The sequence below is a fragment of the Capsicum annuum genome, chromosome 3 (genome assembly GCF_002878395.1).
Source record: "Capsicum annuum cultivar UCD-10X-F1 chromosome 3, UCD10Xv1.1, whole genome shotgun sequence".
Taxonomy (NCBI): domain Eukaryota; kingdom Viridiplantae; phylum Streptophyta; class Magnoliopsida; order Solanales; family Solanaceae; genus Capsicum; species Capsicum annuum.
Window position 1 is genome coordinate 3481541 of NC_061113.1, and position 25399 is coordinate 3506939.

A 25399-nucleotide genomic window follows, 5' to 3' on the forward strand; every position below is an offset into this window, starting at 1 on the left:
AATCCTTTGTTTTATTTCGAAACTATTTATGGAGCTTATAACTCGCACAACGAACATCTAGATCTTTTACTATAAAAAAGGTGCCAATAGGCAATTGGTTAGTTGTATTTGTCACCTGTCGGCCTTCACAACAATAAAGTAATCCTATTGATCAACGCACACACTTGCCCTCTGTTATGGAGTACTTTTGTCAGCACTGGTTAATAGTACAATTCTTTATGTGTCTCTATCTTTCATCTGTTCCTTCGTCCATCTGATCCTTTTTCTACGTTTACTTCAATATTACTCTTCTTTTCTTGTCCATTTTATCATTATTATTACTCCGAGTAATAGTGGTGGTGTCTAGGCCAATTTTTGTCGTGCAGCTTGACTAAGTACAAGGGATACTGTTGTTGATTAGATAGCAGTGATGATTAGTACTACTACTATGAGTTTGAAATCTAATGTGTTTGGTATTCCATGTGGTGGAAGATATGGGGGAAGACAGTTTTGGTCACAGCAGCAGTTGGTTACAATTCTTGTTGATAAGAGTAGGAAACTTGGTGGAGTTCAGTGTCAGTCTAATAAGGTTATTCTTGAATAGCCTTTGCTTCTTTGATGTAATGCTCTTGCTGTTTTTGTCTTTTTTTTTTTTAAAAAAAATATATATTGTACTATTATTTATTGGAGGGAGGTGATTAGGCATGATATGGAGCAGTTATAGCTTACAGAGGACGTAACTCTTGATAGGAAGGTGTGAGGATGCGGATTAGGTATAGAGGGTTAGGGGTAGGAGTGCATCTGTAATAGTAGGGAAGAGTATTTTGTTTGCGAGTTCCATGATTGTGGTATTTGAGTGATGTTTATGATTTCGGCTAGATAGTGTGGTTGTATTATTTCTTGTAGTAGCTAGCAGCGTTGTTTATTTTGCGTACTGTATGAGCTTATATGTTTTTGTGTTTGTTATAATGTTATGTGTCCTGAGCCGGGGGTCTATCGGAAACAACCTCTCTACTTCTCTGGAGGTAGTGGTATGGACTGCGTACATTTTACCCTCTCCAGACCCCACTATGTGGGAATACATTGGGTTTGTTGTTGTTGTTGTATGTGATCATACTAGCATTAATGTACTGGATTCTGTTAGACTTGAGAGTAATACTAGGATGGGTGATACCGTGATATTTCTCATGTATTTTTTTTTTCATAGTGGTGATATTCGGGTTAGTTTGCACACGCTTCAATTTGGGTACCTGCATCGTCCCACTAGTGCAGATATTGGGTAGCTTTGCGCGTCAAGACTTAGGCAGATAACAATAACAACATACAGACCCTTTAGTTTAGTTGCGGAGTTAGAATTGGAATTTGGGAATTATAAAACGGAGGGAGTGTAATCCCACTAGTCGGACTTAGGCAGATAAGAAGAAATTACCTAGTTCTTTTACTAGCATCCGTGGTCTTCCATGGTCTTTATTCCAACTTCATTGACTGCTAGCTGCACCCTTGGGTGCCTCATATGTTATCCTAAGTTAGCATGCATTGCGTTGGCAATCCATCTAAAGCATGCCACTTTAGATGGATGTTTCGTTTCCCTTTACGTTTTCATTGGAAAATAAATCTCATCTTGATCAGCATTGTATTTGATAACAATCTATAATGAGTTAAGAGAAAATTTGCCACCTTTCTTCGCTATCTGATAAGAAAATTTTTCTGAGCTTTCTTCAATCACCAGTGTCTCTAGTTTCTCAATCTAAAGGTTCATTGGTCCAATCTCCCAAAGAAGGCTTTCATTATGAAGTTTCAAAATTTTCACAACCAATACAACATAACTTATTACCCTAACAACTTCCTCCTCTTTGGTCTCGTTTGGTTTTCATCGGCCGTTAGGCTACACTTTGAGAGCTAACAGTTAGAAATTTACATGATGGTTTTGGGCTATGTTGCTCAGACTCTCCAAAAATGCTGCTTCACTATGTTGGATATTTCAAAAGTGCACTACTTTTGAAGGATCCGACACACACACGATGACATTTTTTAAGTGTACGAGCAACATAGGTTTTGGGAAACATGCCATGGGTAGGGTTGCTACTTATCTCAACTTCAAACCTCACTCGAATTTATCTTTTATGCTTCTCAGACTATATTCACCAGATATCAAACTAGTGTTAAGCTTGCAGGAAATAACATAACTCTATCTTCATTAGTTCATTACCTTGCCTATTAGTAACATGCTGACAGATGTATTAGCATGTATGTTTTAATGTTCAGATACTGCTTCTCTGTCCATATTTCTCCTAGTTCAGCTCCAGTTTTTGGGTTAGGCTTCTTCTTTGAATCTTCAAAACTTATTATGGGGAAGACTAGAAAAGGACGACGACGTGCCAGGAAACACATGTTGATCTTTTAAATCTAATGTTCACTGACTCTCTGGAATCGTCCTATAAGTATATAATTTACCTGTATTAATATACTTTTTCTGAGAAGTTGGGATCTGTACTAGGTACTTATCGAGTGTTTTTAGTTAATTTGAACGCTTATCATGTAGACTCAGCTACTGCTGCTATTGTGTACTTATTTATGGGATTCACTGAATCATGTACACAGATTGCAGAAGCGGAAATCAGGAAGTGCTCGGCTTTTCTGGAAAGTGAATTGTTGTCCGGTAATGGTGGGTTGCCCTTGACAGAGTGGGGAACTGTTCCTGATATTTGGAGGACTTCGGCAGAGAAATTTGGTGATCGTGTAGCAGTCGTGGACCCATATCATGATCCTCCTACAACCATGACTTATAAACAGGTCACTTTTTCTTTTCTCATTTTATTCTTGGTAATATCCTTTTTTGGTATAAAGCTGAAATATTTAACCGTTTGTGTTTATTTCTTCATTGTTTGAAGTCGCGCAGAAGGAGAATTCGTTGAATCCTGCTATTAAATTTTCTTCTATTTTTAAGAGCTTTTTCTCTAGAACGATAGTTGGTTTCATAAGTTCGTGTAGTGTCCCACTGTTGGTAACTGCATGAGACTATCCATCTTGTTATCGATATGCGTGAGCTTCTTACTTTTTTCATTTTTAAGCAGCTGCTATGAACAAATATTATCAACATGAGTCCGTAGTTAAGATCTTCTTTTCTAGTATTTATCGGTCATTGCTGGTGTAGAATTATAGTCATTTGCTTGATTATTCGGTTGCTCATAGGCGTGATGAACCAAATGGTGTATGACCTTGCCTTCAACATTAGGGATTTGCGTCATCATTAGCTCGTCAGTCTTCCTTCTCTTCGGGTAAAATTGTCGTATATACTGTTCTCCTTTTGTTTCAAAAAATGGATGGCACAATTTGATTTCTTATTTTAAGCTTTATAGCTCTAAACATGATGTCTATGAATGGTATCATGAATGCTTCTAAAGTTGATCTAAAGAGTTGAAATTCTGCGGGGGAACAGAAGTTTCAACTTGCAATCTTCTTTTAATCTATTCTAATGTTAATGATTCTAGGATCTTTTGAGACTGGGGCAGATCATTTATCATGTATTAGACGGTCACGCCTGAGAGTATTTGTTACGAAAAACTGGATAGGAGAGGATAATGCAGTACTTTTATATTTTCTACTATATCAAATTTTTGCAAGACGGCAACTAGATAATTGGGATAATAAGTACATTTAACTACGTTATCAGCTCTCCTATTCTCTCCATAGTATTTTCCCTAAATGCGTTGCCAAAAATTGCAGCTTGATCAGGAAATTGTGGATTTCTCTGAAGGCTTGAGAGTTATTGGGCTAAAGCCAAATGAAAAGATTGCGCTCTTTGCTGATAATTCGTGTCGATGGCTTGTTGCAGACCAAGGTAATCACTGATACGTTTATTGAGAGGACTCCTATGTGTACTGTGGTTTTGTTGGTCGTTATGACAAGTGAAGTAGGGATATAGTGTAAAATCACAATCCAAATTACGTTCAATTTATTTGGAAGCTCTGTTACAATGTCTCCAGTTTCCTTTAGGTATGATGGCAAGTGGGGCTATCAACGTCGTAAGGGGTTCAAGGTCATCAGTTCAAGAGCTATTGCAATTATACAGCCACTCTGAATGGTTAGTGCAGATGCTCGATGGTTGTTCTAATTAACCTGTTAACGAGCATGTTACTTGTTGTACCTGTCTTTCTTCTTGTTTCTTTTTTCCTGATTATTTGTCTTCCCTGCCTCTTATTTTTAAACATGTTGGTACTGTTACTGACAGCAATACTAAATAAAAGATCTGTTGAAAGATTGGTACGTAGATTTTGTATCCTCGTTTTGACAGTATAATTGGCCTTATTTCTCTGCCTTAACATGTATAAATATCTTTTGTATCTAGAAAAACGACTCTACCGTCAGAAGCACACCATCTCCCTAAAAATTCATTATATCATACTGATAAAATCGTTTTGGGCATTTGTCGCTGTTCATATCCGAGTTTCACTATATTTGCTTATTTTTAAGAAAATCTTGTTCTGTGTAGGGACGTTTAGTTGGTACTTGTCAACTTATCAACGAACAAATGAAATCTACTAGAAATTACAGAAACAATCACAACTTCTACTTCACCATTGAAGCCAACAAGGAACAAATGAGAGAAGAAAACTAATCTTTCTTACTCACAATGCTACAGTACAACTGTCTATTTATAGACTACAATAACCGACTCAACAAACTAAGGGAGTAAAATGACTAAACTACCCTTAGGAAAATTAACTGATATTTATATTTCCAATACTCCCCCTCAAGCTCGAGGGTGGAAGATATCTAACACACCAAGCTTGGAAGTGAGGAAATGATGCTGAGCTCCATTAAGACCTTTAGTCATGAGATCAGCCAGTTGTAGATCAGTAGAGACATAGGCTGGAATAATCAACCCTGACTTGAACTTTTCCCGAACAAAATGACATTCAATCTCAATATGTTTTGTTCTTTCATGAAAAATAGGATTAGCTGCTATCTGTAGTGCAGCCTTATTGTCACAATAAAGCTCAACTGGTAAATGCAACTTAACATCTAATTCCTTCAAAAAACCTGTAAGCCAAGTGATCTCTGCGGTTACCGCTGCCATACTTCTGTATTCTGCTTCTGCGGAACTCTTACTGACTCTGTGTTGTTTCTTAGACTTCCAGGAAATGAGAGAAGCACCCAACTTAACCACATAACCTGTCACTGATCTCCTAGTGTTAGGGCATGCTGCCCAGTCAGAGTCACAGTATACAGTCATAGTAGTGATTTCGTGTGCCTTGAAGAAAATACCCAGACCAGGAGCACCCTTCAAGTATCTTACTACTCAACATCCATATGAGATTTTTTAGGCCTTTGCATAAACTGACTCAATACTTGAACTGAAAAACAAATATCAGGCCTAGTAATAGTCAGATATAGCAATTTACCAACTAATTGTTGGTATCCTAAGACATCCTGTAGCTCTGGATCATCCTCTTTCCCAACATGTGTATCATACTCGACCGTAGTGAGTTTTTGATTCATCTCTAGAGGTGTACTTGCTGGTTTAGCACTGCCTAATCCCACGTCTGAGATTAACTCAAGGACATATTTCCTTTGGTTTAGGAGTACACCTTTATCCGATCTTAATATCTCAATTCCACGAAAGTACCTAAGCTGTCCCAAATCCTTGACTTTAAAGGCCTTATGTAGTGCATCTTTAGCTTGTTGAATTAGGGTAACATTACTTCCAGTGATGAGTAAGTCATCTACATACACAAGAATGATCTGATCCATCATGATGTATGAAGACAGAATGATCATAAGCACTTTGCTGATATCCTGCTGCTATTAAGGCTTCAGATAATTTGATATTCCACTGCCTTGAGGCCTGTTTCAGGCCATAAAGGGATTTCTTCAGTTTGCAAACTCTTTGCTCCCCCTGAATGTGAAATTCCTGAGGCAGCTGCATATAAACTTCTTCATAAAGATCTCCCTATAGGAAAGTATTGCTGACATCCATTTGAGAAATGTCCCAATTTTTTGCTGTAGCTATACTAATTATGGTTCTTACCGAAACCATCTTTGCTACGGGTGAAAAAGTCTCATGGTAGTCTAAACCTTCTTGTTGTGTGTATCCCTTTGCCACAAGCCTAGCCTTGTGTCTGTCAACTTCACCATTTGCCTTAAACTTGATCTTATACACCCATTTAGATCCTATGGCTTGTTTTCCAGAAGGTAAATTGACCAGTTCCCTAGTGTTATTCTCTTCCAAAGCATTTATTTCCTGTGCATCGCATCAATCCATCTCTTATCTGTACTTGCTTCCTTAAACGTCTTGGGCTCAACATGTGCTGAGAAAGCTTGAACATAAGAATGATACTCTGGAGACAAGGCCTCATAAGTCAGTACATCAGCCAAGGAATAATTTGCTGAAGACTTCTTAGTTGTTGCAAAATCCTTAAGCCAAAGTGGTGCTTTGGATACCCTCTGTGTTCTTCTTTCTTCATGTTGTGGTTCAACAGTAAGACTAATGATAATGTCTGCATCATTACTTGAAACCTGAGGCAAGGAATTCTCTAAATTCTCAGCTGGTTGAGAAGGTACTGATCTAACCAGGGTAGGCATAATCTCATCACAAGTATAATCTGTAGGTGTCATAGGAAATACATTGATCTCTTCATGCTTCATACCTTTGAAAGGAAAAATATCTTCCTTGAAGATCACATCCCTGCTCACTAGAAAACATCTAGACTCTAGATCATATAATTATCCCTTTTGTGTCTCTGAGTATCCCATCATAGCTGTTTTTGTTGATCTGGCATCAAACTTGTCTCCTTTCGGCAATGTCCCAGCAAAACAAAGACAACCAAACACCCCCAAATGGTGATAGGATGGGGGCTTCTTATATAATATCTCATAAGGTGTGGAGCCTTTCAACAAAGGTGAGGGCAACTTATTTATCAAGTACACAGCTGTTCTAATACATTCACTCCAAAATCTGTTAGGAACATTGCTCTGCAACTTCAAGGCTCTGGCAACTTCTAAAATATGTCTGTGCTTTCTCTCTACCACCCCATTTGTTGGGGTGTGTAAGGGCAGGAGCTTTGATGTACAATACCAAGGGAAGAGAACAATTCGAAACAATTGGAATGAAAAAACTCTGTTCCATTATCAAATCTCAAAATCTTTATAGTAGTATCAAACTGATTTTTGACTTTCAACAAGAAATCTTTTAAAACTACTATGACTTCACTCTTACTCTGAATCAAACAAGTCCATGTATATCTGCTGAAGTCATCTACTATAGTAACAAAATAATTCTTTCTATCATAAGTGGGAACTTTATATGGTCCCCATACATCTACATGTATTAACTGGAAGATAGTGTTGGAATGATGCTCACTGATGGGGAACTTCAACCTTGTCTGCTTTGCTAGTGGACATACTTCACAGGATTGTTGTGTCCATTTATTGATCTTTAATGTTGGTATGTGTTCCATCACACCTGAAGAAGGGTGACCCAACTTCGCATGCCATAGCTCAGTAGTACTTATATCATTTATTGTTGCTGCTCCTATTATTATTTCTTCTGTATTAGCATTCAACAGATATAGTCCCAGATTTTCTTTACCAATCTCCAATACCTTGCCATTGTAGAGATCCTGGAAAACACCAAATTTCGGATAAAAGGATACTGAACAACACAAATCTCTTGTGACCTTTGAGACTGACATCAAATTGAATTTAAATTCTGGAACGTAAAGGACATTCTTCAGTTTGTGATGTTTTAATATCACTGCATTTCCTGTATGAGTAATGTGATATGTTCTTCCCGTTGGTACCTGAATGTCATTATTGTATTGATTGCTACATCTTTCCATGTCGTGTAAAAAATCCTTGTACCGTGTAACATGATGTGATGCTCCTGAATCTATAATCCAATCATGTGTATATGCATTGGATAACAAGGTAATTATACCTGACATATGTGCTTGGAAATCACCTGAAGTTCCTGAAGTACTAGTTTGGGCAGACATTCCTTTGAATTGTTGATATTGCTCATATTCCTCCGCTGTGACATATTTCCCTTTTCCTTTGAATTTCATGTACTTCTCATATTCCTCTCCATCAATAAATTTGCCCTTTCCTGCAGCTGGCTCTTTGAACTGAGCTGAAGAATTATGAGCAAATGTATTCTGCAAATGCTTCTTACTTTTAAATCTGGTGGATATCCCACAAGTCTGTAACAATCTTTCTTGAGGTGACCCTTGTAGCCACAATGCTCACACACTGTTCCTGGTATTGTTACTGGTTTAAAGTGCCTGTAGTTCTGCCCTGCACCCTGCCTAAAGTTGTTCTCTCTATGTGGACGATCAAAATTCTGTGGTTGTTTTGGCCCTTGTTTGTATGTAGGTGGTTTACTTTTACCAGCCATCATGATTAGTGACTCCCTATGACCATCCGTCACACCAAGGACACGTTGACTCTCCTCCTGTACTACTAGTGCAAAAGCTTGATTCACAGTGAGAGCAGGACTTCGAAGCAAGATATCACTGCGTACATGACCAAAACTCTCATTGAGCCCCATGAGAAAATGTAACAAACGCTATTGACGCAAGTGCTCGATAAACGGTTTATTTTCATCGCAATCACAACCAGGACCCGGTATTAGCCCGTTGATTTCATCCCATAAATCCTTCAATCGACTAAAATATGTAGTTACTGAATCTGTACCTTGCAACAGAGTCGCGATCTCCTTCCACAATTGATAGATCCTAGTCAAATTAGACTTGTCAAAACGCTCTTTGAAGTCATCCCAAACTGTCTTCGAATCTGATGCATAAACTATACTGGAACTGAGCTCTGGTGAAACAGTAGCCTGAATCCATGACAACATAATTGCATTGCATCTCTCCCAGATCCGAGCCATATCTCCCTTATACATTCTTCGCGTACAACTTCCATCTACAAACCGTAATTTGTTCTTCCCCAATAACACTAGTCTCATCGATTTGCTCCATAAAGTGTAATTCTCCGGGCCAGTCAATTTGATTCCGATCAAGGTCAACCCCGGTGTGTCTGAATTTTGAAGATAAAGTGGATGATGGTGATCAATTTCCTCTATAGCTTGTGAATTCTGAGATTTTTCTGCTGCCACCATTGTCGGCTGCGTTAGCTCAGCCACAAATCGACGGTGCGGATCACTATTTTGGCTTTGATACCATGTCAACTTATCAACGAACAAATGAAATCTACTAGAAATTACAGAAACAATCACAACTTCTACTTCACCATTGAAGCCAACAAGGAACCAATGAGAGAAGAAAACTGATCTTTCTTACTCACTAATGCTACAGTACAGCTGTCTATTTATAGACTACAATAACCGACTCAACAAACTAAGGGAGTAAAATGACTAAACTACCCTTAGGAAAATTAACTGATATTTATATTTCCAATAGTACTGGTTACAATTTTGAAGCTGATGAACTAAACAAATAACATGAACATCTTGAATCGCCTTCAAGATGCCTGCATGGTCAGTTATGTTGGCTAGATTTGTTACATCTGATTTGAGGTTTACTTAGTGTATGTGTTTCTCATTGTTTAGTTTGCACCAGCAGCTGCGACCAATTTGACGAAGTAGCTATCTTTGCTGTGTGTGCCAGCAACAAGTTTAGAGAACTTCTATTTGTTACTGTATTTTGCTCTCTTTTGGGTTATATTTTCTATTTTTGTTCATTAATTTCAGGTTTCTTTTTCTCATCTTTCATTTTCCTTTTTTTTTTTACGATAAAATGTTCTTCTCCAAAGATAAAAAGGTGTTGTCGGATGCCTGCAATATTCATCTTAAACACAAATACAACTTTCTTCTGCATGCATTTTGACTGTGATAAGATTATTATCATTATCTTATTAATCATTGCCTTGCCAGTGTCGCTCTTGCTATTGACAATCCTGAGATGTACAACCGGATTGCAGACACCTTTGGTTCCCACGCAGCTGTACGATTTGTTATTTTACTTTGGGGAGAGAAATCAAGCCTTGTAACAGAAGCCAAGCAGGGATATCCTGTATATACTTATAAGGAGATCACTGAATTGGGTCACAAGAGTCGTGTGGATCTACGTGATTCTGAAGATGCCAGTAAGACATTTACTGTAAGATGATATATTGGTGTTTTTCTTCAAACAACAGAATTTCCTTGACTTGTTATCCTGCATTTATAATAAATCTAGTACTTTGGCTCGTTCTTGACGTTCTTCTTTCTACTTAAGTCGAAAGCTCATCTTCCCGATTCCTTTTCAGTTTACGTTATGTCCATGAGCTCTCTGAGATACTAACGCTAAAACATAACTCCTGCCTAGTGTCCAACAACAACAACAACAAACCCAGTGTGTTCCCACATAGTGAGGTCTGGGGAGGGTAAGATGTACAACTCCTGCCTAGTGTAAAGAACAAAATCATTACTAGTAGATTCAATTTCGAGACTTCAGCATGGAAATCAATATCCTGAAGCTCATGCTAATTCTATCATTAATTTGGCTTTACGCTTCATTTTCGGCTTATGCAAAGTTCATCCTGAACTTTACTTCTGGAGTTTTGATTCTGTGTCCAGTGAAATAAAAGAAACAAATGGAAATTTATAGGCTAGTGCACCTTACTCAAGATTTTTTTTATAGGACTAACTTTTGGCTCTATCCTAATGTGACTGTGCTACTTCGCTTTTAGCTTGTCGAGTTTTTTCTTATCCTTTCAGTTTCTGTTACAACTTCCATAACATTTGGAAATGAGCTCACCGTCTAGTCTGCATTCCTATATATTTTAAGCAGTTACGTGTTTACAAGCTATATGGTCAACGCTATATTCAGTTTAATAACCTTTTTATCTAGTCTTCGATTCTGAAGTTTTACTTTTCAATAATGTAGTTCCTAGTTCCTTTTATTGGGGAGAACATCAGTGGCTAACAAAATATTTTTGTAGGGAAGCGATATTCATATGAACCAATCAACTCCGATGACGTGGCTACACTTGTTTATACCAGTGGAACCACCGGTAATCCAAAAGGTGTCATGCTTACACATAAAAATCTGCTTCACCAGGTTTGCACTTATACATGTACTCTAGTGCTAAGAATTCTTTAGTTGATCTCACTTTTGCAGGCTCATCTTTGTCGTATTACCTTTATCCTGTTGTTCTAGTCTTGGTTATATGAAAAAAAAAAAGCTATTAACTTGAGGTACAAGTTTGGTGAAAAGGATCGATGAACCGATCTCTCTTTAAAACTATCTCATCTCAAAATATGTCCTTTAATAGGTTCTGTACTCTTGTGAGAAAAACAAATAAAGTATTAGGGAAAGACGTCAATGAGAAAGAAAGAAAAAACAGCCTCTGAAAAGAAACGTGTTACCTTTGGAACTGTCACTTGAAACAGTCGTGTAACTACCAATCCGATCACTGTAAAGAGGCATCGTGCCAGCAGTACGGTCACATAATGGAGTCACAATGTCACTAAAAACAACCAGTACGGTTGAAACAAATCATCGTAAAAGCAGCATGAATACTAAAACCAAAAAGAAAAAGTTACACAGTGATCTTAATTACTTGAAAATGGTGCCTGTGCTCGTACTATTACCATTGTACATATAAAATAATGTTTTCTTACTGTTGCTGCTAATTTTACTGATTTTCCATCTTTTAGTATCATTTTAACTTCCAAAAGTATCTGTGTTGTCGATAAGTATGCTTAACTGCTAGTTTTTGGGTACATAAAGTTATTGACATCCCTGTGTTTTTTTGTCAGATTTTGAATTTGGGGGAGATTGTACCTGCTGTACCTGGGGACAGATTTCTAAGCATACTTCCGCCTTGGCATGCATATGAACGTGCTTGCGAATACTTCATATTCACACATGGAACAGAGCAAATGTACACAACTATAAAGAATTTGAAGGTGTGTATTTCGTATTGGTTCCTTAGTTTATCATTCTGTACCCCTTATTTCGCCCCAATAATGTTTCGAAAGAGTCTAAAACATTGATCTGATTTCTGCTCCAGTACTTTTTCCCCTTAAAATATAATTGTACTTCGATTATTACTCTTTATTGCCACTGCCTCAGCAACCTTCTTAATGTTGTAGGATGATTTGCGACGTTATCAGCCACATTACCTGATAAGTGTTCCTCTTGTGTATGAGACGTTATACAGGTATATCCTTAGATCTGGATGGCAATTCTAAAACTATGTCATGGAGAAATTTTTTGCTAGTTTAATTCATAGAAACTCTTCGTCGAAGTGATACATTTTTGTGGGACAAAGAGCATTAGCAGTTGCATGCTCATCACTGATTTTGTAATAGGATATTGTAACCTTCGGAAAGATGAAAGACAGTATGCTTTGTCCACCAAGGAATGTTTTCTGGAACAAATACCGAGTAAAACTTCTGCTACAAATCTTCGTATTCCCTTAACCTTTTGAAAACAAGTTTACCGTTGAATAGCATGGAAATTCTGCCCCCTATGTCACCGTGCAGTAGATAAAGTAGCTTCTCATTCCTTTGATTTTTGTTTCTTAAATGGCTGGAAAATTTGTGGTTTATGATATTTCTTGAGATATCATTTATTTGCTATTCTATATTATTAGATAACAATGGATTGTGAACTTTACAGTGGAATTCTAAAGCAGATCAATTCAAGCTCTACTGTTCGTAAACTCATTGCCCAATTGTTCTTAAAAATCAGTATGACTTACATGGAGGCGAAAAGGATTTACGAGGTTAGTCCCTTATATTATTGTACTAAGTTTTCAGATTATATGCACCATTAGTATTTTCATTTTGAAGTAATAGTTACTCTTAGATAGTATAGTTATAGTCACATTGATTTAATCATGATTTACTCTTTACATCATGGTCTCTGATGCAGGGGAAATGTTTAACGAAGGACACAAAGCAACCTTCATATATTGCAGCATTGCTTGACTGGTTGTGGGCCAGAACTGTTGCTGCTATACTATTGCCATTACATATGCTGGCAAAGAAAATTGTTTATAGTAAAATACACTCCAGCATTGGTATTTCAAAGGTCCGATATGCAACTGTTAGCGACTTGTGATGTTCCGTATCAGTGCATCTTTGAAGTTTAAGACTCCCTGAAGTAGCAAAACAAACTAAGACCCGTGTTATAGGCCTTATAATGGTATCCGACACTAGGCAGTTGACTGATTTACGCAGATCTTTTGAGGTTGGATGTGTCATTGTTAAACTTATGACATTTCGGTACACAGTAGATATCCACAATATAAGAAATTTCTGATGCCGTAAGGTTGTAACCAAGAAAATCAAAGAGTTTAACATTATCTTAAAACATCAGAAGAAAGACAATGTAAGTTTTGAAATTAAAGAAATTTAGAAGAGAGAAGGTGAATGTTTTTCTCATGCCAAGGTGAGTGGAAATAGTTTTAAAAGGTTGGGGACAGTATACGCACTCTCTTACATTTACGCATGCTGTTGTTCGACCAGTGCATAATTATGAAGTTTCATCTTTTCACACATTGCTAACAACCGCATCCTACTCTTTTCCATAAGCACCGTGCTGGTGTTTTGTTGTACTTGTATTCTGTATGGGCAAACGTGACTTAAGTTTGCTGGATTGTGAAGACACTAAGATTACCTTCCTTTGCATTCTACAGGCTGGCGTAAGTGGGGGCGGTAGTCTTTCTTCACATGTCGACAAATTCTTTGAGGTTAGTAGCTCCTATAGTCTTAACTATTGTAAGTAAGAAATTGTATTGGTGCTCTTTCCTTACATACATTTTGGTAATTTGTAGGCTATTGACATAAAGATTCAGAATGGATATGGCTTGACAGAGTCTGCTCCTGTGATTGCTGCACGGCGTCTTACATGTAACGTGAGTATTGTATCTTAGACATATGGAACCAAAAGAATTCTACTTCTTCGACGATGAAGTTTCTTATAGGGATTCCTTGTATGACCTTGAAATTGTTCCATTATGGCACATTTGTTGCTTCCCACCACACAAAAAATGTGACTTGTATTTTACATATTCTTAGGCTAGTTTCTATCATTACTTTGCTGTAACTGTGCATACTTCAGAATGTGGTATTCATATAGCATAGTCCTTGTTGATCTTCGAAGGTGCTTGGCTCGATTGGGCATCCCCTTCGGCATGTGGAAGTAAAAGTTGTAAATTCTGAAACAGATGAGGTCCTTCCTCCAGGCTCAAAAGGCATTGTCAAATCTAGAGGGCCACTAATAATGAAAGGCTACTATAAGGTTAGTGCATAATTTTTTTTAATGAGTTCTATAATTCCTCTTAGTTAGACCTGTTAATGGAATGCAACAGGTCGATCAAAAATTAATTATTCTTTTTGTCTTCCCTTGGACACCGAGGGTCTATTAGAATCAGCTTCTCTACCCAACAAAGGTAGGGGTAAGTTCAGCGTACACCCTACCATCCCAAGACCCCACTTGTTGGTTTACACTGCGTGTGTTGTTGTTGTTGTCTTCCCTTGGATATCTATGACGAGACATCATTAGTTTTCCTTACATTTTATTTTAAGGTGACACTGCTTCATTTTAGTTGAAGGGGAGCCTTGAGGCAACTAGTAAAGTTGCTGCCATGTGACCTGGAGGTCACGGGTTCAAGCCTTGGAAACAGCCTCTGGCAGAAATGCAAGGTAAGGCTGCATACGATACACCCTTGTGGTGTGGCCCTTCCCCGAACACCGTGCATAGCGGTAGCTTTAGTGCGCCAGGCTGCCTTTTCTTTTTTTTACTGCTTCATTTTAGTTGAATAAGCACTTTCGGTTTTCCAGAAGCTTGGCCAAACAAGCTATTCATTTTCTTCATCAATACTTGGAAAAGAGCGTCCTTGTAACTGTTCGTCATAATAAAAGACACAAAAAACATGTTTTGCCTTCAGTGGCTTCATTGGTAGTCATTTTGAGCTGCATGTGTTCCTCCGGAACATAATTCCTCTTTCAGTGTTGATTAACCATCAGTATCTTGTAAATTTTCTTTAGAATCCGGTGGCAACAAAGCAAGCTATTGATGAGAATGGATGGCTGAACACTGGTGATCTTGGTTGGATTGCGCCTGATCACTCCATAGGGCGAAGTCGTAACTGTGGGGGTATAATAGTCCTTGAAGGCCGTTCAAAGGATACCATAGTCCTTTCAACTGGTGAGCTATTATAATTTCTAGTGTGTCTGCTCTTGGACTACTCTAGTAACGTGCAAGTTTGTCTACGATCTGGTGTTCTGTCAGTTATTCGCTTAAATGAAGATCAACTATCGCCAAATTTGATCCAACTCATTTTAAACCAAGCAAGATGATTGGTTTCATTTACTCAACCAGTTCAAACCCATCCAAAATTTGACCTAACTTGTTCACTTGACATGCTTAGTTGAAGTTGATTCTGAATAGCGAGATTTTGCTACATCCGAAGATTTCATACATCTGGAGATGGTGGATAACATGTCCTCACAACCTCCATAAGTCTTGTATGGGCAATCCAAAAAGAAAAACTTAATTTTTTAGGTGTAAAGATCGATCAAAACCAAATTTTGAACTGCTAATGTTTCTTCGCAACCTATGAAAGAATTGCAGTAAAAATACATATTACCTGGTGATTTGGAAAATCCTCAAGAAGCCAAGTCCTCTGCACTATGCAGTCTCCGGCCAACATAATTTGTCGGAAAAACCTCGTGTAGTGATGGTTACCTAAAGAATTTCATACTGCAAGATTACAATCCACGAGAACATTTGGTGAAAACTTGTTGATGAAAGGAACTTTCTTGGGATTTTCATTGGGAGAAAATCCTTGTTTGTAATTAGGGCCCTTTTCGTATCATTGCGTGTACGTTACTGCAGATGAGGTTCTGTTTTGCTTTATTCTACTACTTTGCAATTCACATCTTTGAACTTTATCATATGTATTTACCTTTTGTGGAAAAACTAGGTGAGAATGTTGAACCATCAGAGATTGAAGAAGCTGCTATGGGAAGTAGTCTGATCCAGCAGATAGTTGTTGTTGGCCAGGTGAATTGTTATTTGCTGCGTAATTAAGATTTTCTCTCACGTTTCAAAGTTTTGACATGAATAACATGTAGGATCAACGGCGTCCTGGAGCTATAATTGTACCAAACAAGGAAGAGGTTCTGTTAGCAGCTAAGAAATCAGCTATTGTGGATTCTGAAGCCACTGAAGTTAGCAAAGAAAAAGCAGTTGGACTGTTACACGACGAGTTAAGAAAATGGTAAGGACTTACAGCTTCTGCAGTAATGTGTACTTCTACTGTCAATTTTTTCATTGTGTTCCTATCTGCATCCTGTCAATATATAATTTCAAATTCCATTAAAATAAACATCTTCTTCCCTCTTATTTAACAAATGCAGGACTTCGGGTTGCTCGTTTCAAGTTGGACCTATCCTCGTTATTGATGAACCTTTCACGGTACCATTAATTAACTGATACCTCTTTGGTACCTCTATAGCAGTGTGTTGTCTTACTGTTTGTTCTTTTAGTAATCGTAGTATTGCTCATGTAGTTTCTTGTCCTTCGACTTTGTTACTATTTGTTGATTTCTTGTATCCCTATTATCGTACTGTATTATCTGTTGTTTTGTTATTAGCTGTTGTTTCATGTACTCGTGTTACTTCTTTCGCTGGACTGCTTTGAGCTGTTTTTTCTTGAGCCGAGGATCTATTAGAAACAAACTCTCTACCTTTGAGGTAGGGGTAAGGTCTGCGTACATTCTACCCTTCCGGGCTCCACTTTGTAAGATTACGCTGGTTATTAGCTGTTGTTTCTTGTACTCCTGTTACTTCTTTCTCTAGACTGCTTTGAGCTGTTTTTTCATGAGCCGAGAGTCTATTAGAAACAGCCTCTCTACCTTTGAAGTAGGGGTAAGGTCTACGTACATTCTACCCTTCCGGGCTCCACTTTGTAAGATTACGCTGGGTATGTTGTTGTTGTGCCTCTTTGGCAATTTGATTCGACTTTAATGTCAGATGATTTCTGTATCTTAGACCTTTTTATTTAATGCAGATTGACAGTGACTTGCTAACACCAACCATGAAAATCAAGAGAGACAAAGTTGCAGCACTTTACAAAGAACAAATTGACAACTTGTACAACTGATTCCTGTCACTGGCAACCCCTCATTTTTTAGCTATGAAAGCTGCAACACCTGAATTGCTACTGGCGAACTGGTTTTTCAGATTATTTTTCTATCGAAAACTTATAACTGTAATGACAATATAGTCGTTGAAATCGAATAGATCAAATAGAACTTGGTGTACATTTATGAGAACATAAAAGTTGTACATGAAGGCACATTTAACTACGTTTGTACCACAAAAATATTCAGTAAAATTTGTCTCCTGAGAAAAATTGTTGTACTACTTGTTGCTATCTTTGTTCTATTCCTTGTGTTATTAGTTGCATTCAACCATAAATTTGAGTAGCTCTACGATCCGCGATAGGGCTTGCTTGGGGTCATCGACACTATATAGAACCCATACACACACTAAATTCTGGCTCTGCCTCTGTCTCCGAGGATCGATTTCAGGTAAAGTGCAGCTTGACAGCTGAAGAGACAATCACCAAAAGTTATTGCATGAACATGTCCCCTCATTGAAGTGATGGAATCTATTTGCATCTCTAACAACAATTTTTCGATTTGTAATGCTTGATATATATTTTAAAACAGTGTGGCAATCACCACAAATTCGAAGGTTTTTCACCACCCGAATTACCGAACCAGGAACAGTCCTCAGGAGTCCATAAGCCACAGCCAATCTCTCACTGTGCCAAAAGAGTTGCCTTTCCTTCTCTTGCTGCTCCATATCATGCAAAACAAACGTGGTGTCCGGAACATAACCTCTCTTCCTCATCTCCGAATCAAACTCCTTTAGGAGAGCAAATATAGCGTCCTTCATAGGATACAACGCCTCTCCAGCATAGAACGTCATAGTTTCTCTACCCAAATCAATAGAACTGTAGCCAGGTTCTTTTCTAACTTCCGAATTCGCCAGATGCTTCCTCAACTTAGATACATTGTCCCACATAGCTGCACGGGCATACGTATTCGACAGCAGTATACAAGTCGAAGGATCTTTTGGTCCGAGGATCAGTAAGCGATTCGCGACCCTGACTCCCATTTCAGTATTTCCATGTTGCTTACAAGCACTTAATAAAGCAGCCCAAACAGCTTCATCAGGCTGAACTGGCATCGTATTAAGAAGATCCTCCCCGTCCTCAAGGTGACCTGATCGACTAAACAGATCTAACAAGCACGTATAATGCTGCAACGAAGGACTTAACTTGTAATCCTCAATCATCGATCTGAAAAGACTCTTACCTTTGTTGACTAATCCAACATGACTACAAGCATAGATCAATCCAACAAATGTTACTTCATTTGGCTTAAGACCAGCCAAGATCATATCATCATACAACGATAACGCTTCAATACCTTGCCCGTGTTGTGCCATCCCGACAATAATTGAGGTCCAAGATACAACATCTCTCGTCAACATGCTATCGAATATCCACTTCGCTTCCACAATATCACTACATTTTGCATACATATCCACAAGAGCATTGCTAACAAACAAACTAGATTCATAACCGAGACCTAAAACTAATCGATGAATCTGCTTACCGAGCTGCAACGCAGCTAAACTAGCACAAGCTCCAACTACACTCGAAAGAATAAACGGGTCCCTCATATCAACCCCTTCTCTCCTCACTTCAAGAAACACATCAACAGCATCGGTCAAGTTCCCATTTTGCACTAACCCCGATATCAAAGCTGTCCAACATTGCAAATTCTTTTCCGGCAACTCCCTTAGGAGCTCAATACCTTCATTTTTCCTCCCACAACGTGCATACCCCGATATCATCGCACACGAACAAATCAAATTCTTCACCAAAATCGCGTCATAAACAGATTTCGCCTTGTGGGGCAATCCACATTTCGCGTACATATCAACTAACGAAGACTTAACAACATCATCGTCATAAAAAACCGATTTCAAGAACTGACAATGCACTTCTTTACCAACTTTCAACGCACTTGAATTACCACAAGCCTTAACAACACTAGCAAAAACAAAATGGTCAGGCCAAAGACCATCGTATAACATCTCATGGAACATCAAAAGCGTTTCCTCGTGTCTGTTTTCTTCGTTATGTGCAGTGAAAATTGACGCCCATGAAGCTAAATCTCTTTGAGGCATTTCGTCGAACAGTTGGAAAGCGTCATCGAGATGGCCACATTTGCCATACATGTCTATTAAATTGTTGCATAACTTTAATGAACAATTGTATAAACCAATTTTGATTATTTGAGCATGTAATTTTTTGCCTTGTAAAGGGAAATGGAATCTTGCACATTGTCGGAGTTGGTGAAGAAAATGAAAGTGATTCATTCATAACAAAGTGTTTTTTAAATACGAGAGGGAAATTAATGAATTGCTATTTTTATATAAAGGTGACTAACCGATAAAAGTTATTGTCGTGTGACATTGAGGTCATAGATTCAAGCAATGATTTAAGCTATAAAAATAATCTTAAAAGCTAACTGATGAAGTTATTGGCATGTAATGTCAAGGTCGCGAATTCAAGCGATGGAAATAATCGATTGTAAGAATATGAACTAAGGTCGTGTATAATTAGACTCTTTTAGTTCGATCCTTCTTTATACGATAGACTCATTTAGTGCATCACACTATCTTCTATCTAACCATATTGAAATATTATTCTACACTCTTTTAGTTCATCCTTCTCCATGCAATAAACTCACAATAAATAAGTTGAGATCGGCTCTATAAATCCTCATTTAGTCATTTAAGGTTATATCATATTATTATCATAATAATAAATAAAATAAAAGTGAAAAAATACGTTAAAGTAGTATAAATAGTAGTACTAATAATAAATATTTCATAGGAAAAAATGTGCGAAAAATATTCGTATTTGGGCGAAATTTACAATTACGCACCCCGAACTTTACGGAGATCTTACGACTTCCCTAGACTAATTTTTACCATATTTAACTGGCATATATTTGCCCTTATCAAAAAAAAAATTTCACGCATTCAAATATATGTCAGTTGAATACGGTAAAAAATAGTCTAGGGAGTCATAGGATTCCCGCAAATTTCAGGATACATAACTATAAATTTTGCCAAAGTATAGATATTTTTCGCACATTTTTCACGCGACCGAATTTAAACTAGTAAGGACAAGGGCGGACCAACGAATTTGGTGGTCTAAAGTCAAATCTTAACAAGGGGTTTCAAGTATATTCAATAATTAAAATTAACTTTTGTGAGCATTACATGTATATCTCGTGTCTCACATGCATCTCGCGCGACGTACGTGCATCTCGTGGAACTACATGCATCTTATGTGCCATACCACATAAAGTGTCATAAAGTCACTAAAGCATTGGTTAAGCTCAGGTACAGGATAGAACCATACCACAAGAGTCTATAGCATGCAACATTACTTGAAAAACATAATACATGGTCTAGCATTTGCAATAACTTACGAAATCTAAGACCATGGTCTAACGTTTTCTCACAAGTTTTTAGTTTGCTCAAAAGCGATCTTCAGATCGCAAGCTAAAAGATCCATAAGTTGCAATAGAAATTTTTTGGCATAATACATAAATATGACCCTAAACTTGACACCAAATTATAATATTGACCTTAAATTTTGATAGTGCACAAGTAGGCCCTTTAGCTATACAAAACCTGAACAAAAAGACACTCCAATTTTGCAACTACACGCGTGTACCTCATTTGCTCTGACGTGGATTACTAATCCACTCATATGGTGCCACCTAATTAAAAAAACACACTATAAGTATGACCTTTAACTTTGTGGGTGCACAAATAGGCCCTTAAACTATACAAAAGCTGAGCCAAAAGACCCTTCAATTCCAACTCGGACGCGCGCCGTTTTGCATGTACAACACGCGTTTTGCCACATAGGATCGGGGCGTTTATTTGTTCAGGTTTTGAATAGTTAAAGATCCTATTTGTGCACTGTCAAAGTTTAAGGTCAATGTTATAATTTGGTGTCAAGTTTAGGATCATATTTATGTATTTTTTTTCTTTTTGACTTGCACCGGGTATCGAGACTCTTCGAGTCCCGACTAATCCCGGGAAGTTAAAAATCTGAAATCAAGAAAAAGGACCATTCGGGATAAGGAGTCACTGAAATGTAGAGTTTTAAAACTTTATATAATAGGCAATGCAACATCATGGGACCAAAGGCACCATACTTTATTCTTGTATGAGATTTTTAGCCATTCATATCCAAATATCAGAAGTGCAGTCACCACCAGGATACCTCATTTCATGAGCCAAGGATGGACCATCAGGTTCTGCTCCGAAATCAACGAAAAAGTTCGGGTTGACAGCAAGGCCACCTTTCTCTGTGTCGACGTCAATTTGTAACATGTGACCTCCTTTCTCTATTAACTCGGGGTAGAATTGACGGTCCCATGTACTGAAAAGTGAGTTTGTAGCGTACAAACGTTTCCCATCTAGACTCAGTTGTATCATCTGAGGTCCCCCTCTCAATTGATGTCCCTGGAAGTAGTAAGAAAGGTCATTTATATCACATTGTGCACGTGCATCTACAACAACATTCGGGACAAAGGGGTAGACGTAAACTATCTTAACAATATCAACAAGTTGCTGCAGCATTATAGATGTTATTGAGACATCATTTTCAATTCTAATTACCTGGATTTCTGGGACATCGACTTGGTATGTTGAACCATCTTCAGCCTCAGCGAGTACAGCGTTCCCTTTTTGAAACACGCCTCCAACAAACACTTGGCCAGTCAGCTTAGGATTGGCAGGGTCCTCGATGTTGTACTGTCTGATGTCACCGTGTAGCCAGTTTGCCAGGTATAGAAAACGATCGTCAAGAGAGATCAGAAAATCGGTAATAAGACCAGGCATTTCAGGAAGAATCCAGTTCTGCACTTTCACTGGTTTAACTGAGATAGCTACCTGCATTGGTTCGGCATTCCGCTTGGTGATCGATACTTCTAACAACTAATTGAAAGGTCCAAGAAAGCGAAAGTGATTACTGACCTCATGTCCCCAAGAGCCATCTGGATTCTTGAAAAAACGCACCATGTTACTGGTCAAAGCACATCCCACATACCCAATTGCTTCAGCTGGATTATGCAAGAACCTTACCTATAGATGACAACGAAAATGAATATATTAATGTATTCATCAGGATAGATTAATCACGGCGTGAAGTTGCAAAGGGAGAAGAGGGGAGTTTCATTGCCTCTAGAGGAAGGAGCCCGGTGTTCCCAAGATCCAGCGTCTGTTTTATTTCACCACCAGGCCATGTGTAGACATGCAAATGCTGACCATAAAGCCCATTAGTAACATGCTCGAGGTTGAAACCTTTGGTGAAAGCAGATGGAGCTCCCCAGGTGGAACTGATCATGGTGTTATGTCGAGGCTGGTACCAAAAGTCGTAACCAAAGAAGGGACTATGCCCTGGCTTCTCCCACCTAAAATATAATAAAGTAGTCAAAATACGTCTTGGCTTAGACATTGAGCATAGCGTAGTTTCACTAAAACCACATAACTTCAGTTTTCCTTAATAAACCGTCAAGAGGACCGGAACTAGAAATTAGGATAGAATAGCAAACAGTCCTTGGACTTTCCCAATCACAACAAAAACAACAACATAACCAGTGTAGTCGCAAAGTGGGGTCTAGGATGGGGAGTGTGTATGTCGAAGCCCTTGGCTCAAGATAAAAACAGCCCAAAGAAGCCCAGAGAAAGAAGTAATGGGAAGTACAAGAAACAACAGATAGCAACTGAACAGAATCTGAAACAAATACAATAATCGCGGTACAAGGAATCAACAGAGGACCTGCCCAATCACATGCACGTTAACATAAAAGATGAAAGTTTGTTATCTATCTCAATATTCCAATTCATTTCTTTTGCTAAATCGATTTTCATTTATACTCATCCCCTCAGATGCAAGGATTCTGTAATTTTCTTGTTCTTAACTACTAGGTTGGTTTTTAATAATAACCATACGCGAGAGACACCAAGGCAATTGGATACAAACAAAACTAGCAGAGAAAATTACGACTCGAGAGTACAACAATACAGTACCTTCCTTTCACGTTAAAGTCTGAATCAAGAAGAAGAAATCCATTCCCCTCGGCATTTCCATCTTTATCTCCGAGACATGACACCATTATCTCCCCAGAAGCAAGGCAGTGAGCAGTGTGAGGGAATGCTAATCCCGTCTTCTGAATGACATCATCTGGCTGAACAACTTTATACAAACTGGGAGCTCTCGGATCCTTTTGTGTATCAACTGCATAAATGCGTCCTGATCTGCAATAGTTAAATTTATTGAAAATCTAAGTTGCCTACTTGCATATAGTCATCAAGATGCACTTGTTTTTTCTCATGAACATTATAAGGGAGTAGATATAATTCTTACATTAGTGAAGGCAGGACGAGATATCGTCGAGCAGCTGATGGATCTTCATAACAAGAACTGCAAGAATTCCATCCAGAGTGATGTAGTTCATCGCCCTCATAAGGCATTGGCAGCCTATGGATTACTTTCGAATAAGATGGTGAATTAGGATCAACATCTACGGTAGCCAAGTAGTCAGGTTTTCCCCTTCCTGTTCCTGTAGAAATGAACCATATTCAGAGGCAGATTAAAGATTTAAACTCTATTAGTTCATCCTGTTAGAGTTTTACCATTGAACTCATCGGTTAAAATCTAATATTTATTCAAATATTAGTGCTTTTTCACAATGAATTTCCATAGCAAATACTTGATCAGCAAAAGTACAGATAAAGATTTCAATTTTCAACAAATCTATACAAAAAGAACCATACTTGATCAGCTAAAGCAGAGATAAAGATTTCATTTTTCAACTAGTTTTATATCAAACATACAACAGACAACTTCACTTTTATGAACTAATTCAGTGAGGGGAAGCGCACTTCGAGCGAATTCAGATAAGTCGAACTCCAATACAGTTACTGAACACCAAATGGGAAACCAAAAACATATATGAACATTCCAGATTAATATTTGGCCACAAAAGACAGAATTTTTATAGCAATCTAGATTTTACAATGAATTTCCATACCATCTCCTCCTCTCACAACCCCCACCCCCAACAAAAGAAGAAGAAAACCCAAGAAAGAACCATACTTGATCAGCAAAAGCAGAGATAAAGATTTCATTTTTCAACTAGTTTTACTACAAGCATACAACAGACAGAGAGAAAAAGAACATCCAACAGCACTCATGATTAGGGAGTTCTCCTCCCCCCCCCCCCCCTTCCCAAACCAAAATCTGGGCTTTATACAGCACAAATTCAGATTAGTCGACTCCAATACAGATATTGAACATCACATGATGGCAAACCAAAAAGATAAACACGTCCAAGATTTCCATTTGGCCCATAAAGACAGAATTTTTATAGCAATCCATAATTGTACACAGTGAACTTCCCTTGACAAACATAAAACAGACAAATAAAAAAACCTCAATTTCAAGAAAATCATAAAATGAAAACAGAAAAAAATTACCAGCATAAATGCAGGTGACATAAATTAAAGATTCTTTAGGACCAGACATAGCAGCAAGTGGAGAAGCATAACCAGGTCCTTTTTTGCAACACCCATTAACTCCCACCTCCATATCTGTTGCCATTTTCTCACCAAAAAACAGAAAAATTCAGACCAGAAATAGGCAAAATGGTGCTAAAAGGGCTTAGAAAAAGAATAACCTTTATCAGTTTTTGGATGCTGAAAACAACAAAGCTATATATAGGTAAACAAAAGTATGTGGTGAATTGTCAGATTTTTGGGACTTTATGTTTAAGGCCTTATGTCATGCAGCAGTTTGTTTTGTCTGTATGTAGACAGGATAATATTCCATGTACATACTCCCTTTGTTTCCAAAATTTAATGTTTATATATTTTTTATTTTAATCCGTTTAAAAAATATTCGGACGAGATAAGGGTCAAATATATCTCCTCTATTTTAATTAATTGATTATATTTATCCTTAGTTAAATTATAGAGTCAAATATACCTTTACTGTTACTAAAGTTATCAAACATTCCCTTTATTTTAACATTTTTCTACCTTAATAAGTTAAGAGCCATGTGGCGTAATATTTTGATGAGATGGCTGCCACCTCAGCATTCGATTTTTCTTTATTTTTTTATTTTAAATTTTTTTCATCAACTTTTATTAATGTTATTAATTTAAAAAATATTAAAATAGGAAATAAATTAATTTGATGATTACAACTTTAAAATTATAATCTCGAAATAATTTTGTACATTAACTAAATACTCCTCATCATACCTCAAAAATTATAATTTAAATTTTATA

At 37.7% G+C, this 25399-nt stretch overlaps 3 protein-coding genes across 4 annotated transcripts; 1 reads left to right on the forward strand and 2 right to left on the reverse strand.

Annotated features, from left to right (window-relative positions):
* LOC107864341 (probable acyl-activating enzyme 16, chloroplastic) lies at positions 1-17354 on the forward strand. 2 transcript variants are annotated; one of them, XM_016710691.2, is made up of 18 exons: positions 1-568; positions 2581-2772; positions 3706-3820; positions 3976-4063; positions 9875-10086; positions 10924-11042; positions 11744-11893; positions 12080-12147; positions 12609-12714; positions 12864-13022; positions 13630-13683; positions 13768-13848; positions 14097-14234; positions 14984-15143; positions 15922-16001; positions 16073-16218; positions 16358-16415; positions 17010-17354. In XM_016710691.2, exons 1-18 carry the CDS (start codon positions 410-412, stop codon positions 17100-17102), a joined length of 2178 nt encoding a protein of 725 aa, XP_016566177.1. In that variant the 5' UTR covers positions 1-409; the 3' UTR covers positions 17103-17354. The 2 variants fall into 2 exon arrangements, with proteins under 2 accessions (XP_016566177.1, XP_047264849.1); XM_047408893.1 differs by having other exon boundaries at positions 92-599.
* On the reverse strand, positions 17237-19396 carry LOC107864342 (pentatricopeptide repeat-containing protein At4g14050, mitochondrial). The gene has a single exon (XM_016710692.2). The coding sequence runs from the start codon at positions 19394-19396 to the stop codon at positions 17564-17566; it is 1833 nt and encodes a 610-aa protein (XP_016566178.1). The 3' UTR covers positions 17237-17563.
* A 1800-nt stretch (positions 19397-21196) lies between these two features.
* Positions 21197-24989, reverse strand: LOC107864343 (selenium-binding protein 1). The gene is made up of 7 exons (XM_047408894.1): positions 24587-24989; positions 23475-23670; positions 23138-23365; positions 22287-22518; positions 22082-22189; positions 21725-21997; positions 21197-21568 (listed from the first exon to the last, which is right to left on the reverse strand). Exons 1-7 carry the CDS (start codon positions 24708-24710, stop codon positions 21287-21289), a joined length of 1443 nt encoding a protein of 480 aa, XP_047264850.1. The 5' UTR covers positions 24711-24989; the 3' UTR covers positions 21197-21286.
* Positions 24990-25399: the final 410 nt, after the last annotated feature.